Genomic DNA, 19,202 nt, shown 5'->3' with positions numbered 1-19,202 from the left:
AATACAACTAATGATACATTCAATGATTTTGGAATGCCATAGAATAGTAGATTACCTTGTTCAAATGATCGCTACGGTCAAAGTTTCGGTCGGAGGTCACAATATCGGCCAATGATTGTATAGGTTTTGAAATCTCAGCGAGGTTGCGAGAGTGAGTACGAGAGTCAAGACAACGTTATACACTTTAGTGTAGGTGTTTAGAGTTATTTAGTGGATTGGATCTTGTTAGGTTAAAAAATGAAACAATAAAAAAGGTAATGGGGCCAAAAATTAAAAAATTAGAAATGAAACAAATTATTGGGCCAAAAATTTGGATTTAGAAATTGTTAATTTGTTAATTTGTTTAGAAAAAATTAAAATTAAAATTAAAATAATTTGATTTACTCAATATAAAAAAAATTAGAAAGATTCGGTTATTCGGTTCTTGGTCTAGAACGAGAACCGAACCGTACCCGTCGGTTCTCAATTCGGATACCCGTTCGGATATTTAATTTAACAAGAACCGTCAGGTTCGGCTCAGTTCGGTTCGGATTCGAGTTCGGGTTCGATCCGTTCGGTTCGATTCGGGAGATTTGCCCAGTCCTACATGGGAGGTTGCAAGTTTCTTAAAGTTGAATGGTAGGGTTTTGTTAAGAACAAGATTAGTGTTTCATTTTATTTATTTATTTATTATTATTTATTTATTTTTGGTTAAGGTAAGTTTATTATATCTGAAGTGTGAAAATAAAGTACAAATCACAGGGGCATATCCCAAGAAACTAGATTAGGAATATATGTCTCCTAACAACAATAACAAAACCCTAGATTGGTGCTCATATCTAACGACGACAATAAAAATATCTGTAAAAAAATCTATGAACGTTGGATCCATCTATTCTCATTAGAAGGGACCAAGCCCTTACATATATTCACTCGTGCACAGCAAATAAATAAATAAATAAATAAATATATATATCTTGAATAACAGTAGGCTCGTTTTTAGGAGCCTCACCATGGGTCCTAACATTGCGTTCCCTCCATATAGCATAAATCAAAGCCACAAACATCAACCGAATGACAATGGATTCCATTGATCTCCCACAAAACTGCTCCATCCAAGAAAGAGTATCTGCCCAACTCCGTTGAACCCAAGGTGAGTTACATTTTGCATGCAAAGCATGCCAAACACGCTCAGAAAATGGGCAAGCAAAAAACAGATGATCCAAATCTTCCACTGAACAACCACACAGCACACAACACATAGACTGTACCAAACCAAAGCGAAGAAGCTTTGTCTGTGTGTAGATGCCATCTAGATTTGTTAGCCAAAGGATAAATGCATGACGTGGAATACATTTAGGGAACCATACAATGTGATACCAAGTTACCCTAAGGCAGCGAAGTCGAAGAGACTCCCAGGCATTCCGAACAGAGAAGACTCCATGCACATCATCCATCCATCACAATACATCCTCTTTATTACTATCCGGTCGAAAGGTATCAAGTGTATCTCGCATCAAGTCAGACAAAGCTAGGGAACAAATTGAAGGCCACCTCCAAGTATTACCCTCAACAATATCAGGCACCTTCGCTAGTCTGCTCAATCTGGATTCACGAATGATCCTCTCACTAAGAATCTTCTCTAAGGGGCCAAGAGGATGCTAGTTTTATCCAACCCCATCGTAAGCATATTCAAAAGCCGATCTCACTTCCTTCACAGAGTTCATTATAAGATTTGGCCAAGCTTCATGAATTTTGAGCTCAAATTCTCTCCCTATATCCTGGAGTCAAAGAATCTTCCTCCAACTCCAAAAGCAATCCCCAGGACACTTCAATTCCCAAATGCTCCATCCTCTAAGTGAATAACATCGTGCACATAAAACCTAAAGAGAGGAGGCAAAATCCGTACAAAAGGACCAAAGTTGCTTTAATATGGCAGCCTTATTCCAAATCTCCAAACTCCGCAGACCCAAACCACTATCCTCCTTAGGCATACAAATTTTAACCCAAGCCACTTTAGCCCCACCGGTGCCAAGGTCACTACCTTTCCACAAGAAGACTCGTAGTGAATCTTCCACTTGTTTGATCACAGCCTTAGGTAAAAGAAAATTAGAAGAACAATAGACTTTAATAGAAAATAACACCGACTTAACAAGTTGTAGCATACCCGCATAGGAAAGCGTTCGACAAGTCCAACTCTTAGCCTTAGCTGTAATACGATTCACTAACACCTTACAATCTAAATCCCAAAATTTGGTAGAGATAAGTGGAACACCAAGATAACGTACCAATTGCACGCCCTCCTTATACCCCAAAATATCAGGCAACTGATCCTTAAGATATGAGGAAACACCACTGGCAAATAGATTAATCTTATCTGGATTAGGAATAAGTCTAGAAAGAGCTTTGAATCAATTAAGACATTCCCCAATGAGAGATATAGAACCAACCTCAGCTCTACAAAAGACCATAAGATCATCAGCAAAACACAAGTGGGTGATCTTCTCCTTCTCATACCTCCAGTGGTATTTAAAATATTGTTCAGCAACCATCAACCACATTAACCCTGAAAAGACCTCCATTGCCAAAATAAACAAATAGGGTGACAAAGGATCTCCTTGTCTCAAACCTCTCCCACCAGCAAAGAAACCATGCAGCTCCCAATTAATGGAAATCGAAAACCTAGTGGTAGTGACACATTCAATAATCCAACTAATAAGTTTCTCCGCAAAACCAAGCACCATTAAAATCGCAAAGAGGAAATCCCAACGAACAGAATTATATGCTTTCATGAGAACCACTTTAAGAGCACACCTAGGCAATCCTCATTTGCAGTGATAATTCCTCAACAACTCTTGGGAAAGAAGGATATTATCACTAATATGCCTACCTTTAAGAAAAGCAGTTTGTTGAGGTCCAACAATGTCTAGGAGCACCATTTTAACTCTATTGGCAATAAGCTTAGCAATACATTTATGAATAGTATTGCAACAAGAGATAGGCCTAAAGTCCTTTACCTGACAAGGATTTGGAACCTTAGGGACCAATGTGATGATAGTAGCATTAACTTGCTTCAATAGAAACTCCAAGTCAAAGAAAGACTTAATAGCACATAGAACATCATTCCCCACAATACTTTAAGTCCTCTTGAAGAAACATACATTACAACCATCTAAGGATTTGGAACCTTAGGGACCAATGTGATGATAGTAGCATTAACTTGCTTCAATAGAAACTCCAAGTCAAAGAAAGACTTAAGTCCTCTTGAAGAAACATACATTATTACCACCAGGTTCTGGAGCCTTGTTGTCTTTCAAAGAGAACAAAACCTCCTTTATTTCCTCAAATGACACATCTCTATCAAGGTCTTCATTCTGTAGTACTGAGATACTCTTAGGAAGGGCTTTTCGAAGTAATTCCATATCTAGACTCTCACCACTAGGCTGCTAAGCAAGGAGATCTTGATAGAACACAACAATAGTTCAATGACTTCATGCGGCTCCTCCACACTAGTATCATCATCTTTACAAATCGAAACCACCTTACTCTTGCCATAGTGAGTTTTCATAGCCTTGAAGAAGAAAGCAGTGTTCTGGTCTCCTAAATTCAGCCACTTAAGATGAGCTTTTTGTCTCAAAAAGCCTTTCTCTGCCCTAATCAACTCACAAAGTTCCTTATGTAACTGAGCCTCCTCCCTACGTAAAGATGAATCCAAAGGCGAATGCTGAATCAAACATTGAATATGCTCTAAATGAGTCTGAGCTCGAGTAACTCTTGTAGGTAGATTTGAAAAATGCTCCTTATTAAAATCTTTCAAGGCAAGCTTTTGCTTTTTCAACTTCGAACACAGACAAAACGTAGGGGTTCCAATGATTGCTTCACTCCATACTTGAGCCACCAAAGGAAAGAAATCCGGGTTATCCATCAAATAATCAAAGAAGCGAAATGAAATCTTCATACGCGATAACTCAGCCAGTTTCATAACCATAGAAGAATGATCCGATATACCAGCAGTAAGAAAAGTAGCTGCCGATCCCTGAAACTCATCCTCCTACTTCAAATTCACCAATACATGATCAAGTTTCTTAAGAATAGGATTAGACACATACTTATTAGACCATGTATATAGACAGCTGTAAAAAATTCATATCATCTAACCCCATTATCGCCATGCAATTCCCAAGATCATTTTGCCATGTAGACCAAGAAGAAGAACCACCTTTCACTTTTGAGTAGAAGAGAACAAAATTGAAGTCGCCCATGACCACCAATGGCAAGTATGCAAAGCCTCCATTCATATCTACTAAATCAGCCCATAGATCAACACGCTTAACTGGGTTATTATCCCTATATACCACTAACACCACACAACTCCATTTACCACTACATGCATTAACACGAACATGGATAGCTTGATCAGAGTAGACTACCAACAAAACATCTACATCATTTGAATTCCAACATACCTAAATTCTGCCAAGCGAAGAGCAATTATAATTCGTAAGAACATTCCAAAAATTGATGATGGCATTCGCTACCTTATTTTGATTCTTCTCCTTAACTTTAGTTTCAACCAACCCACACAAAGAAAGCCTATTGGAAGAAATAAGGTTCTTAACCTCAGATTGTTTGAGGGGGACATTTAACCCTCTGACATTCCAGCATCCAAAAAACATGATTAAAGTCAAGGAAAGAATCACAACCTCGGTATGGCTAAGTTTAAAATGATTGAGTTTAATATCAAATTAAGCCTAATTGTCAATCGTGCAATATAGATAAAATAAAAGTAAAGAGCACCAAATTTGATTGCGAAGGAAAATCCCTTGAAGAATTCTTCATAGCAAACCTTGTCAAGAAGATCTATTAGAAACGACAACTTACTATTGGTCTAAACACAACTAAAATTTAATAGAATCTGACCACCCAAATTGTAAATTACATAAAAACCTCTTTGCTTGTGCTTTTTAGAATTCTAGACTTCTTTTCCCTTCGTGTGGATCACAAAAAATGAACTCATTTTGAAACAACTGGAACTCTAGCTGTGTCTTCCTAACCTTAGAATTCTGAAGGTTTATTAGCGAAGGTAAAGATTTTTGGTGTTTGATCTTTAGATCTTTGTTTTGATATTGTGGTTGAATCAAGCAAATTATGGAGTTGATGTTTGATCTTTGTAGGATATTCTTGTAAATGAATAATAGTTCAACCAAAGTAACAAAGATAGTTTGGGGCGAATTATGACTTCTATGCGCGCCCTTGCTTGTTTGAGATTGTATAGGATCGAAAAATTTGTTCAAAATTGCGAACTAGGTTTGGCCATATAAATAAACTACTCGAGCAGACTCCCTCAGGGCTAGCAAGTGGTAAGTCCTTCGCACAAGCGCCAATGTTGCACCTAGTGAACAATTGTGCTTTTCCTTTTTACGCTCAAGCAGGTAGAAGGTGGCCAGCAAGCGATTTGCAACAATTTCTTCTCCTTTGTCCATTTTTAACATCTTTGACTCCTTCAAGACCTATAGTGCCAACCATTGACTTTAATTACAATTCAATAACATATGATATTGGACGGAACTTTCCAATTACAATTGGACTAATAAACTCTCCCTTTAACATTCAGTGACAAAATTATTTATATCAAAATTAATACCAAACAAACATGACATTATTAACCCAAGTATTCAATTCCCAAACTTCAACTCAACAACTTGTCATACATATTTCTTGAAACACATGAAATCAACAATATCGTGTAAAATCAATAGGAAACAACAATTAAGCGCATAACTAAATTATATAAATAGTGTCTGTAAAACATGTGTAACACTAAAGTATGATATCGATATTATACAGAACACTTAACATAATAAGCTTAAATAACACATTATGCTAGTCAGATCAACAATAATTAAAAATCTATGTCTCCACCTAAGTCAAATATAAAAAACAATGTAACAACTTCTTCTCGTAAATCATATGCTCAACTTCCCTGAAATAAATACTTATCTCTATCCCTTTTTGTCATGAATCACATAGGGAAACAAAAAATGTAATCATGAATAACACATGAAGGAATGGAGTGAAAAATAATACATATAGACACACTATGCAAAATATGTGATGGGAGAATAAAAAAACAAAATAAATAAATAAATCTTTTTGAGATAGTCCTTTTTCATGGATTTCTAAATATAACATCAAGTCTTGAAAACTCAAATCACATGAACGGTTATTTATTTACTTATCATAGGGAAACAAAAAATGTAATCATGAATAACACATGAAGGAATGGAGTGAAAAATAATACATATAGACACACTATGCAAAATATGTGATGGGAGAATAAAAAAACAAAATAAATAAATAAATCTTTTTGAGATAGTCCTTTTTCATGGATTTCTAAATATAACATCAAGTCTTGAAAACTCAAATCACATGAACGGTTATTTATTTACTTATACAAGCATAATTCATAAATGGTGAACTTTTTCCATATAACTCATTTTAAACCTATATGGAGTAAATTGTATAAGCAACTCATGTTTGAGAAGTGCTAATTATCTCCTGTAAGCAAGTCTTAAAATACTATATCAGTGACAAATGAGATGCAAAGGAATAATCCTCAAATTATGAAAGTCAAACCTAGTGATACTAGTACATTTTAAATAAAAAGTTCATATTTAATTGTATAACTTTTCTTTTTCACCCTATCGCGCGCGTGCACACATAAATATATTTTCTCTCCGTTATCTTTTTCAAATATTATGTACGGACTTTTCTTCATTAAGTTTTCTAAATGACTTCTATAGAGAACTTTAGGATGATGACTTTCAAGTCAATTGATAATAGGGCATTGGGTTTTAAGATACCCAACATGTTTAATTATTCGAGTCATAAAGGCTACGAAAAAAATTATAAGATACCTTAAAATTTTTCTATGAAATTCAAATATGTTGAAGCTCAATAATCCTTTTCTTTTAAAGGAATATAAAAGAGCTTAGATTAGTTAGTTAAAGGTCAATTCATATTCAAAGTCACATCATCACACCGATAACCCCCATCTTAAATTTACACACTCAGTCAAAACTCACTCACAAGAACTTAATGTATGCAATGCAAATGATATAAGAAGAAATCTATACCAAGTACTCCAAATAATCTAAACAAAGTTAATTAAAACTTTATTCACCTTTCATTAATTTTACTAGTACTTGATCACAAGATAACATGTTCAATCACTTTAAAGTGTTATAATAATCAAATATTATTTTTCCATTTTTTTATTTTTATAATATTTTTTAATTTTAATTTTTCATTTTAAAAGGATAAAAAAAGAGACAACAAAAGAAATATAGTGCATGCATAAATATGTAAAAATCATGTACTTGTAGATGCATGCACTTAACAACATATTCAATCAGGAACACAAGTGCCCTTACCTTTGAGAACAATACAAGCAACGCCATAATTTGCAACATCATTTTAACCATATAGTTCACTCCTTTCTAACTCAAATCTTCTTAGAAGAAGGTGTGATTTTAGTCAAATAACTCATCATATTAGTCAAGTGACTCACTTAGTCAATAATCTAACTAGAGTAGTAAGATCTTGTTTGTTTTTATTTAGTTAATAATCTAACTTCAGTAGTGAGATCTTGTTGTTTTTTCCTAACCAATGACATCTAGGTCTAATGTGATCTAACTAACAACAATTGTGACAAGCGGGAATAAATTTAGAAGCAACTTTATGTTTCAAGTTATGAATTGATAAGTATGTTTTTACACACTTATTTAATATCTAAATTTGTTTATTATTGATGAAATGAGTGGAACTCTACTCACAATTAGATAACATTTATTTTTGTAGGCCAAAAATCACCCTAGAAAGAGAACAAGGCAAAATGGAGTGAAAATGACCAAAAGCATTTAAAAATGTGAAGTTGGGGACCAAAGTGGACAAGTGTCTAAAGTTAAGGACTTTGGGCTGCAATTTATGGAGTGTAAAATTGATATAAAAGTCAAAATCCAAGGTCCAAATTGTACAAGTTCAAAGTTGAGAGACCTTAAGTGCAAATTTCTAATCACAGTTTTTTATTTTAAAAAAGGCCTGGGGACCATTTTGCTCACTATCCCAACTTCAAGGACTTGAGCTGCAATTTCTTAATGGGGATTTTATATAGAAAAATAGGATCTGCTAGATTTGAATTCATCTTCTTCTTTCACTTTTTTCTTTCTTTTTCTCTTTTTTTTTCTTTCCATTTTTCTTGGTATTTTGAGAGTGAAATCAAGAGCACAAGGAGAATGTATCTACGAATTTGGAGAAATATTTGGAAAAATCATAGCCAACTTCAAAAGAATTTTTTTCTATAACTTTATATTTTCTCAATTATTTTGTCATATTTGTAATGTATTGTATAAAATATTCTCAATTTCATTATTTGTATAATATGGGCTAAATATTTGTGATGCTACAAAGTCGTACTTGTTGTTTCTCCACCTTGATGACTGAGATTGACCACAAACAAGATCTTCCAATACCTAAAATAAAGGCATTGAGGTGTGTCTTCGTCGTCCTTCCGATTCTTAAGTTAGAGAGAATTTATGCGTGAGGCAGTGAACTGGATATAATGAAAAACATATCTTGACAATGAACATTGATCATACATTTATAGATGTTGGTGGTAGAGTTGGAAAGGGACTCAACCACCAGTAATCCTAAATCTTATAATACAATATGTTTGTGTTGTATTAGAAGTGTACTGTTTGAGCTTGAATCAAACTGTGATAAGTAAATAATGAGGAAAGGGTCATGAAGAATTATAGTTGAAGTAGGATTAACGTCTTCTAGAAAGTGGGAGATAAAGATTACGTTGAAGGACACACGACCCCACTTGGATAGGCCCAACCTTAATGCTAGGGTAACTTTGGAGTCCAAGATCGGGGCATTGAGTTCAAGCTCGGGTGAAGCGATTTTCATGGTCATCACAAGCCCCTATGCATCCATATCGCAACTTGAGGTTGCCATAGAGCTCGATCTATGAGGTGAGATGCAAGAGGGTACAATAGCCCAAGGTCGAACTCCATCGTTTGTTGTAGGTTAAAACGGATGTATGGCACATGTTAGACACGCGTGGGCCGATAGAGCTCGATCTCAGATAATTGCCACTTATCATGATTCAAAGGTTAAATTTATTTGTTTTTGTTGTATGTACAAGGCACGACTTTACACTAAATTTATGTGTTTTAACTGCATGCATAGGGCATGGCCTTACACTAAGTTAATTTTTTAACCGTATGCTCGGGGCATGGCCTTATGCTAATTAATGTGTTTTAACTACATGCACGAGGCACAACTTTACACTAAGTTGATGTTTTAGCTGCATGCACAGGACACGGCCTTACGCTAAATTAATGTTTTAGTTACATGCTAGGGGCACGCCCTTATACTAAACTTACGTGTTTTAGCTGCATGCACGGGGCACGACTTTATGCTAAGTTAATGCTTTAGTTGCATGTTCGGAGCTCGGCCTTATGTAAATTTATGTTTTTAGCTACATGTACGTGGTACAGCCTTATGCTAAGTTAATGCTTTAGCTACAATCTTGGGGCACGACCTTACGCTAAATTTATGTGTTTTAGCTGCATGCTCGAGGCACAACCTTAAGCTAAATTTATGTGTTTGCACAAGATAATGCTTTAGCTTCTGGTAATAAGATATCCACGAGCTATGGCTAGCCTTTAAGAATAAGAAAACCACGAGTTAAAGCTCATCTTTGATAATAAGAAAATTGCAAGCTAAGGCTTTCCTTCAATAAATAAGAAAATCACGAGCTATGGCTAGCATTTAATGATGTGAAGTCTTTCAAACTAGTCCTAGACATGCGAGGTCTTAGTGCTTGCCTNCACCAACAACCATGTTTAAATAAAGACGAATTCAAAATTGTAGCTCGAAGGTTTTAGATGGGAAAATTCATCTTCAGCTGTGATTAATGGCAGTTGCATCGACAACCATGGCTTGAACCAAACAGATGATGATCATATTAGGAAAAGTTGTTGTTGAAGCTCTTAAAAAATATTATTTTGAGTTGGTGCAGCAAAAAGACCAAATAGAAGTAGCCCACTTCTCATGCCTTTAATGGGAAGATGATTTATAGCGACCCAAAAGATTAAGGAACAAGTGTGCACATTAAAGGACATAAACCTGAAAATTGTAAGCCCAAAATAAAATATCTGGCCCATAAATTATAAAGAAAATCCATCAAGAATTGAATAATTAGAGGTTAAAATAATACCCTCCTTTGTATAAGTTGTTGTTGTTGACTTGTATGCCATGGGGGTTGACTAGTTTTTCATTATTCTCTTTCTTTCAAATTCTCCAAAAAGAGTATGCTCCTCTTTCATCTTGTAAGCATTCCATATGAATATGTTCACTCAAGAAGAAGAAGCACTTGTCTTGGTCCAAAAAGAAAAAGTGGTAATTACATAAAACCATAGTTTATCTATTCATAGTTCCCAAATAAGAGTGGAAGTTTAATATTTCACTAATCGGATTTTTTTTCATTTCTTAATTATTTTAAAATTATTTAATAACCGTCTCTCCCTAAAATCACGTAATTCAAATTTTAGAAACTCTATTTTCTTTAAAACCTCCCTGCACGTCTTTTCCGTAAAACCATCATTTTCATAAAACCCATGTCCCCTCACGTATCCTATTTTACGATTAAATCGGTGTTCATCCCTGTCGTTCTCCGGCGATTACCCAACGACCTTCTTCCACTGTCGGTCACATATTTTTTACGTTCCTTCCCAAAAAAAGTGGTCACAATTTAACCGAAGTCTTCTAAAACTTCAAGGATGACTCGTTCAGGGAGTGGGAAACATGGGGAGAAAATTGGAATCCATGAGTCAGGAAGAAGAGGTAAAAGGAAGTTGGATGAAGTGCAGAAGGAATCATCCTCTAAAAGACACAAATCCGAAAGTTCGATCACAAAATAGTCGACGAAGAAGGTAGTTTTGATATTTTTCAATTGTTCACTTATTTCGAGCATACCTATGTTCATTTAATCGATGGGTAACGTGTATGGACGAAGTATTTTGAATTTGTGATGTATATTGCATTAAATTTGTTGTTTGAATTTGTAATCGAAATGCCTGATTGTAGTAAGAGTTTTTAATATTTTTTTCAAAAGTGGTTGTTCATTTGTGAATTATGGAACGCTATTGTGCCGTTCTGTATGTGTGTTGTTGATTTCTTTTTTGGTGGAGGGGACCTGTGACCTATATGTTGATGTTTGTGTCTACCTGGATTCCCACCTGTGACCAAACTGATGAGTTTTATTGTGACCGATGTTGCAGGCTTGGAGATACATTATACTCAAGAAGAGTTGGTTTCCGGGTAAAATTACAATTACCCCGTCAAAGGTGTGGTGTCGAACTTCAAAAATAATCTCAATAAAGCCCAATGTCGAATCTTTCAGAATACATGTTTCTCCCACTTCCTGCAATGAGAGGAAATTGTTATCCAATCTTAGCTGATATACTACTTTCTGCTGAGACAAGTGCAACAACCTAATGGGACTGAGTTGTAGTTCAATAGAGCTCGAAGATTCGTACGGTTCTCAATTTTAGAATTTTGTTTGGTGACTGGTCTGAGATACATCAGTGATGCTGACATAAGTAGGATGGAGAAGACTCCATCACGATTGAAAATTTTGTATTTTTTAACGTTGAAAAATGTTACTCATGAAAATATCAAGGACGCATTTCTTGGTTCTACTGACATTCCGGATGAGGATGTTTCCATGCTAGTTGCATTGTATTTCATAACGTCTTATCTACATTCGAGAGACTACAAGAAAGCTGTGGATCACTTCTTATTTGTACTAGTTGAAGACTTTAGTGCAATGAATGTATTTCCATGGGGTAAGTCGCTGTTTGACACACTATTAAGTTCATTGAGGAAGGGGTTGAGTAAGAGATCAACACATTACAGACTCAGAGGCTTGCTTGTAGCTTTTCAAGTGTGGATTTACGAGACAATTCCCAGTCTCGATGGATACACGGCGAGAAGGATTTCCAGAGTGTACCCCAGGATAATGAACTGGGCGGCTGATGATCACCCTTCGACTGCGAAGCTCGAGGGACCTGAATGCTTCTCCAATTCGGACGTAAGTGACCAGTGATGCAGCAGTACTGGTTTCAGAATATTAAACTTGCACATTTTTTTTTAAGTTCCAGATCATATTTCTTAGGTCACAAATATACTTCGTCAAGTCACAAATTGCATTCATGAAGTTACAGATTTTATTCATTATGTCACACATTTTCAGTATAGGTCACAGACATTTTCACGGCGCCATTTGTCCTTGTTATATCACAATCAATGGAAACATATTGAATATGTGTGATGTGCAAAATTATATCCATTTGTTCATACATAATTTTTGGTAGTTGACATTGCACTTTTTGTTGTGATATGAATGGCAGTTGGAAATATGTGACCTGTGGACCCCCCATCAGCTGAAATGGCAATGCCATACATGATTCAGGTGCAGTATGAGAAACCTATCGTACCCGATCGATCACATGGGGAGAAGAGAAAGGGTTGTACCATACACCGATCAGATCATCGTGCTTGGACTAGTACAAAACCAAGTAATTCAGGAATGAAACAATCTACTCCCATGCTTTTGATAATTGATGGACAATTGGGACACTCTGATCTCTCCATTGATGATGATGACTTTGTTGACGCACCACCCAGTTGGAAAGGGACATCAATCCATGAAGATTCTCCGAGTGGGGAGCATAAGTCAGATGACACCACTGATTCAGAGGATATGCCGTCAAAAGATGTAAGCTCTTCCAATTTTATCTATCATGTCACAAGTCCATTTGGTCACATAAAAATTCAGGTTACAAGTTTCAGTTATTAGGACACATACCAATACACGTTTTCACTGCTAATCACAGATCAATGTTATATTTCATCATCATAAGTTACCTGATTATAGGTATACAGGTGGTCGACGAATTGAGGAATTATTTCAAAGGATCTCCAGTCTGAGAATCAATTGCTAAGCAAATAGCTCTAGGCATTGCAGTCACAGGTGTCATCTTTGAAGTATGATCAACAAAAGAAACTGAAGCTGCTTGTTCGCATGCAAGGTGAAATCCGTACTGACATGTTGGACATCAAAGCACACATGCAGTGTATGTCTGATTCGGTGACTACATTGATATCTAGTTCAATGGAAGAAATAATGAAAAAATTCAAAGAGAACTTAGGATCAGAAACTATTGTAGGATCTGGACCAACATGCGAAGTCAGTACCCCAATTGTGATTGCCTCTTATTTGTCTGTTACCACAAACCGTTTGATATACTCTGCTCATCAAATGCATTTTTGTTCTGATTTTCAGGCTGCAAAAGTTGAAAAAAGTGTTGATTCGAAAGGCAAAGCGAAAGTTGACTCTGTGTGTACAGTTGAATTTCCATGTTCTACTGAACCTCCATCTTTTGATCTCGATCTTGCATTTATACAACCAAGCCAGCTTGTTACAAAAACATTTAAGGAAATTGAAGTGCAAGTGGACTCGGTCATATCCAATGTTTTGAAGGACACGGAATGTATTGAGCAAGATGTATCAAAAAATCTATGTATTTGTTGATTAATGCATGTCACATAATAAAAAAAACACATTATTATTATGCAGCACTCACCTGAGGCCGCACCAAGTTCTGGATTGCCGGTGAAGAGGGCTCCAAAGCCAACTAAAGCACTATAGTCCCCTTATGTTGTTGACGAAGCGAAACAAATGAAATCATCTGAAAACGTAGTGGTCTTTGAACACTACAATCAGAATGTAGAAAATGCAGATGTTGCTGACTTTCTAAATTGGTTTCAAAGAGGATACAAACCGCATAGCAAGTATGAAATTGTTGTCCTATTTTCATAATTTTTCAAATAATGATCCGTACTTCTCGTTCGCAGGAAGAAGCTCAATGATAAAGATGATGCCATCCTTCCATCCTTTTCCATCGGTCAGTACTTGGTGGGAAATAAGACATGAGGTGTCGTTAACTAGTTCGGTAAGTTACTACACAAAAGTAACAGTTCTAAAGGACATGTCACAGTACAGGTCACATTAGTCACAGGTCATTGTATACTAGTCACACAAAGCATGGGTCACAGATCACACGAGCAGTAGGTCACAGATGATGCATGGGTCACAGATCACAGCAACTAGTAGGTCACAGATGATGCATGGGTCACAAATCACACGAATAGTAGGTCACAATCTGCGTTACACGGAAAAACACATATCTGCAGGTGCAATAGTATAGCTCACATGTATTTATTACGTCACAAATCAGTTATTGAATGGTCACTAACTATAGGTTGTATTGATCACACATTCTAACTGAGTCACACATCAAATTAACAGCTTATTGCATCATGTTTTCTGGTGTATATATGGTTTCTTAATTGTTTATTGTACTTACATCTCTGTAGCATATGGACGTGTGCTTCTACTACATACGTCAAGTGGCAAGAAGTGCGAGAGATCTTAAGTATGTAGCTACCACAACGGACTTGTTGTTCCAGGCCAAGCTCAAGCACATGTATCATAGGTTCAAGGATGATGCAAATGATCTTGTCACAGATGATAGACTGATTGACGACATTACCGGTGCATGAATTCCATTAAGCACTCCATGGGCTGAAGTTGACCTTGTGCTTATCCCACTTCTACCTACCAACAAAGCACATTGGATGCTTAGAGTGTGGGACATAAAGGCACATACGTTGCATTTATTGAATTCGTCCAGGAAGACATACAATGATATTAAAGTCCGTACTAGAATTGAACCTTTTGTCAGCATGCTTCTGCATCTCATGAAATGTGTTGGAATATGGAAAAAAAATTCCATGGAGTTGACTGTGAATTTTGATTTTTCTCTTCCCCAACAGAAAAATGGGTAAGTTTTTTTTCCCTCCACTTACAGTTAAACATATTAAAACATACTGGATTTCATAGGTAACAGTCTGATTTTTGCATTCCTAGACATGATTGTGGCATTTACGTGGTCAAGTATGCGGAGTACATGCTACATGACGATATAGGATCCATACCCATGAAGTTTTATGCGGGAAGAGCTCGGTTGGATGTAGCTTCATTGTTGTTCAAATATCGTGAAATCGGGAAGGCTAGAAAGACGGTGCAGCCTACTAGTGGGGAAAGCATTGTTTTAGAGTGATATTACAATTAGAACTCACATGTTGTAATAGATGGAAACATTGTCTCATGTTTGGAAGTTGTTTGTAATGATAACGCAGTTCTTACTTTTATCTATTTATATAAAAAAGTTCATTAGTGTTTGGGGACTTTATTACATTATTTTTCAGAAGTGTCACTATATATCATATTTTGCTATATTGACAATATATCGAGGACAAAGTCTCAAAATTTAATGCACAAATTATTGCCATTGTGTCATGTTATTAGCACAGATGGTAGACATGTTTATCGATTGATCGACACTGGAATTGACCCATTCCAGTTTTTAGGATTATCTGCAGTTCACAGGTCACCGGTTACTGTAATTTGGTCACAGGTCAATTTCCATTGTCACAGGTCACTGCACCCTGGTCATAGGTTGCTGGTCACTAGTTATTTGCAGTTTTTAGGATTATCACAGGTTACCAGTTTGTAGGATTATCTGCAGTTCACAAGTCACCGGTTACTTTAATTTGGTCACAGGTCAATCATATTGTCACAGGTCACTGTACCCTGGTCACATGTTACTAGTTATCTGCAGTTTTTAGGATTATCACAGGTCACCAGTTTTTAGGATTATCTGCAGTTCACAGGTCACTAGTTACTATAATTTGGTCACAGGTCAATTCTCATTGTCACAGGTCACTGCACCTTGGTCACAAGTCACTGGTTACTGTAATTTGGTCACAGGTCAATTCCCATTATCACAGGTCACTGGTTATATGCAATTTTTAGGATTATCACAGGTCACCAATTTTTAGGATTATCTGCAGTTCACAGGTCACTGGTTACTGTAATTTGGTCACAGGTCACTGCACCCTAGTCACAGATAACTGTGTTGTGCTCACAGGTCATGAAGAATTATCACAAGTCAATCCAATATGGTCACAGGTCATTGAAGATTTGTCACAGACCATTTCATACTTTTGTCACAGCTAATTGCAATTGAACTACTTCCATTTTCCTGAGTCTTTGCAATATGTCACTGGTCATCTTTTGTTGGTCACAGTTTAGCGCATATTTGTCACATGTCATTGGATATTGATCATATGTCACTTCATCCTGGTCAAATGTCTTGATAAATGGTCGCAGGTCTTCGCATATCAATCACAGTTCATTGACGTCTAGTCACAGATCATTTCATATATTCACAGTTGATTGCACAAGGGTCACAGGTCACTGATTCTGGTCACAGATCATTATATATTGGTCACAAGTCACTGCATTCTGGTCACATGTCATTAATAATGATCATAGTTACTGCATACTAGGCACGGGTCATTGAAGAATGATCACAGATCATTTCATATTGGTCACAGCTAATTCCATGTTGGTCACAGTTCACTGCATGACGACTGTATATCAATTTTTCCTACAGATTTTCATTTGTGACACATTCGTTGAGTTTCTCATACGTTGAGTTTCTCATATGTGCTAGTGGTCACACATTCTTGCCCAACATCCAAATTGCATTGCAAAAAATCTTAGCATTGTATTGGTTATGATATGATTAACATGTGTCATCCAATGTTGTGCATCCTACATTTACAAAAAATCAATGAATGAAAAAACGAGGGAATTATAAAAAAAAATATCAATGTGTATTTCTAGTATTCGTCCTCTTCCTCTCTTTATTCTGGTTGCTTTGACTTAACGGAACTAAGTTGCTGCATGTTCTACGATTGTGACCACTTTCACCACACTGACCGCATTTGACGTTTATGTTTTCCTCATACGCTAGTCCGAATCTCTTCTCAGTAACCCTTCCACAACTTCACTTTTGATTAGGTGCAATTACAACTATGTCATGGACATCATTTGGCACTATCCATTCAACTGGATTTCCTACAGGAAAAATGGTTTCTTCGTATGTATTTTTGAATGCTTCACTTGTGTAGTAGTAGGAACATTATTCATATGGATCCATCTTCATACTCGCAAACACAGTCAAAGCATGTCCACAAGGTAGTTGATCAACTTGAAGATCCTACATGTGCATGTCCGATTTTCTATATCAACAACGAAAGAGGAACTTTCACCACTAACTGAGAACTAGCCTGATTAATAGGGGAAACCTACAGATAAAGACTCAAGTTATAGGCATAATAAGTCACGTAACTAAAAAGTAGGACACAAATGAAATTGCATGTCATGTAGTTATATATAATATTGAACAAATATTACTGAAACACAACGGTACAGATCACAGCAGAAGTCACAGCACATGTCACAGATCAGTTCAAGTAAGTTACAGATTAGAGATTAGGTCATAGTAATAAAGTTTACCCTCAAGTTTCTCATATGTGTGCTCATTTCCCTCATCTTCTTCTCATACTTGCTTGACAAGGTTGTAAAAGTGTCTTAGGCATCCCCCTTGTGTCTGCAGAACCAAGATTGTAGAATTTGTCTCAATGACTCCAACAAAGCTAGAATAGGGTAGTTCTTGGCAGACTTTGTGATCGTATTAACTGACTCCACAATATTCGATGTCATTGTGGAATACTGATTTGAAGGCATGTAGAAACGTGACCATCTCTCAGGTCCAACTTCGTCCTACAAACAAAAACATAGACATGTGTATCATATAGTGTATGGTACCATATTAAACATATTTATGTGACTATCATCATACGACAATGTATAGTATAGTACCAGATAACCCCTTATCTTCTCATTAATCAAGCCGAGTTGTTGCATGTAATATTCATATTCCAATAGTGTGTAGGCACGAACAACTGCATTGAATGCTTGTGTTATGTTTTGTCCTGATCTCCTGTACCGTGATTTTAGATTTTGTAGTAGATGGTACGAACATATCCCATGACATGCTCCCGGATACACGTTTTCGATCGCCTTTTTGATGCTGTAGTGGCAATCCAACACGAAGTACAAATCGTCTCTGTCCCCATATGCTTTCCTCAATTGTCTAAAAAATCATGTCCAGGAGCTGTCATTCTCGTTATCCCCAATCCTGAAAGCAAGTACATAAATGCTGTTATTTGCATCTTGTATACATGCTGTGAATAAGGTGCCACCATAGTGTCCATTTAGATATGTGTCATCAACCACAACAACTAGCCTACAATGTTTCCATCCTCGTATAGATGCACCTAGTGCCATGAAGCAATATTTAAACCTATTGTGACCATCAATTTCTAGACTTGTGACTGATCCAGGATTTGTTTGTTGTAGCACTGAATAAAAGGCTGGTATCTTATTGAATGAATCAGTTGGATCACCCCTTAGCACTTTCAGAGTTTCCTCTCGAGATTGCCAAGCTTTGACATAATTCAAAGATACTCCATATGTATGCAGCATGTTGTTGCGTATATCATTCGGTGTGTATATGGTGCGCGATGAAGTGTACTTGTACTTAATGCAGGTTGACACAACTGTCTTTGTCACTTGCCTATGAGTACTGAGTATGATGTTTGAAGCATATATGTGACCTTCTACAATGTGTCTGATTTTAAACATATCTATTTTGGCTAACTTCGATGCTCTACATGTCCAATTACACTCATCACGTGAACATTTTACGAGATAGTCTTTCTTATTGGACCGAACAACCAAGTACTCAAACATGTTTTGGATTGCATAAAATGACAAGCTCAATTTCATTATCTCCTTGTTACGAAAAACTTTTCCTTTCTCTACCTCCCTAGCATCTGCCATCGCCACAACTGTGACCTCATGTTCAAGATTGTCACTAGATGGATCCACTATTGCTCCACATATGTCTAATGACATATATGTTAATGAAACCCATGTTCGTTCGATTGAACATCAATTGATAGCGCAATCGGCTGTTTTTCGATATCTGCAGTTGTGACCTCGATGCGAATAGGATATTTGGCAGGGTCATGACTCATATCCTTCAAAACCATGTAAGACAAGACATTCTCGTCACTTTTGATTGTTATTGGAGGCAAATCACTATTCAAGACAT

At 36.5% G+C, this 19,202-nt stretch overlaps 2 protein-coding genes across 2 annotated transcripts; both read right to left on the bottom strand.

Moving 5' to 3' along the window:
• Nucleotides 1-516: 516 nt before the first annotated feature.
• LOC111405656 lies at nt 517-1,436 on the bottom strand. The gene is made up of 2 exons (XM_023034638.1): nt 966-1,436; nt 517-582 (listed from the first exon to the last, which is right to left on the bottom strand). The coding sequence occupies exons 1-2, from the start codon at nt 1,434-1,436 to the stop codon at nt 517-519; spliced, it is 537 nt and encodes a 178-aa protein (XP_022890406.1).
• A 16,751-nt stretch (nt 1,437-18,187) lies between these two features.
• On the bottom strand, nt 18,188-19,003 carry LOC111405640. Its single transcript, XM_023034615.1, has one exon. It carries the CDS (start codon nt 19,001-19,003, stop codon nt 18,188-18,190), a length of 816 nt encoding a protein of 271 aa, XP_022890383.1.
• Nucleotides 19,004-19,202: the final 199 nt, after the last annotated feature.

Source organism: Olea europaea, chromosome 1, assembly GCF_002742605.1.
Source record: "Olea europaea var. sylvestris chromosome 1, O_europaea_v1, whole genome shotgun sequence".
Lineage (NCBI taxonomy): Eukaryota > Viridiplantae > Streptophyta > Magnoliopsida > Lamiales > Oleaceae > Olea > Olea europaea.
This window is presented reverse-complemented; position numbering and strand designations above follow the sequence as displayed.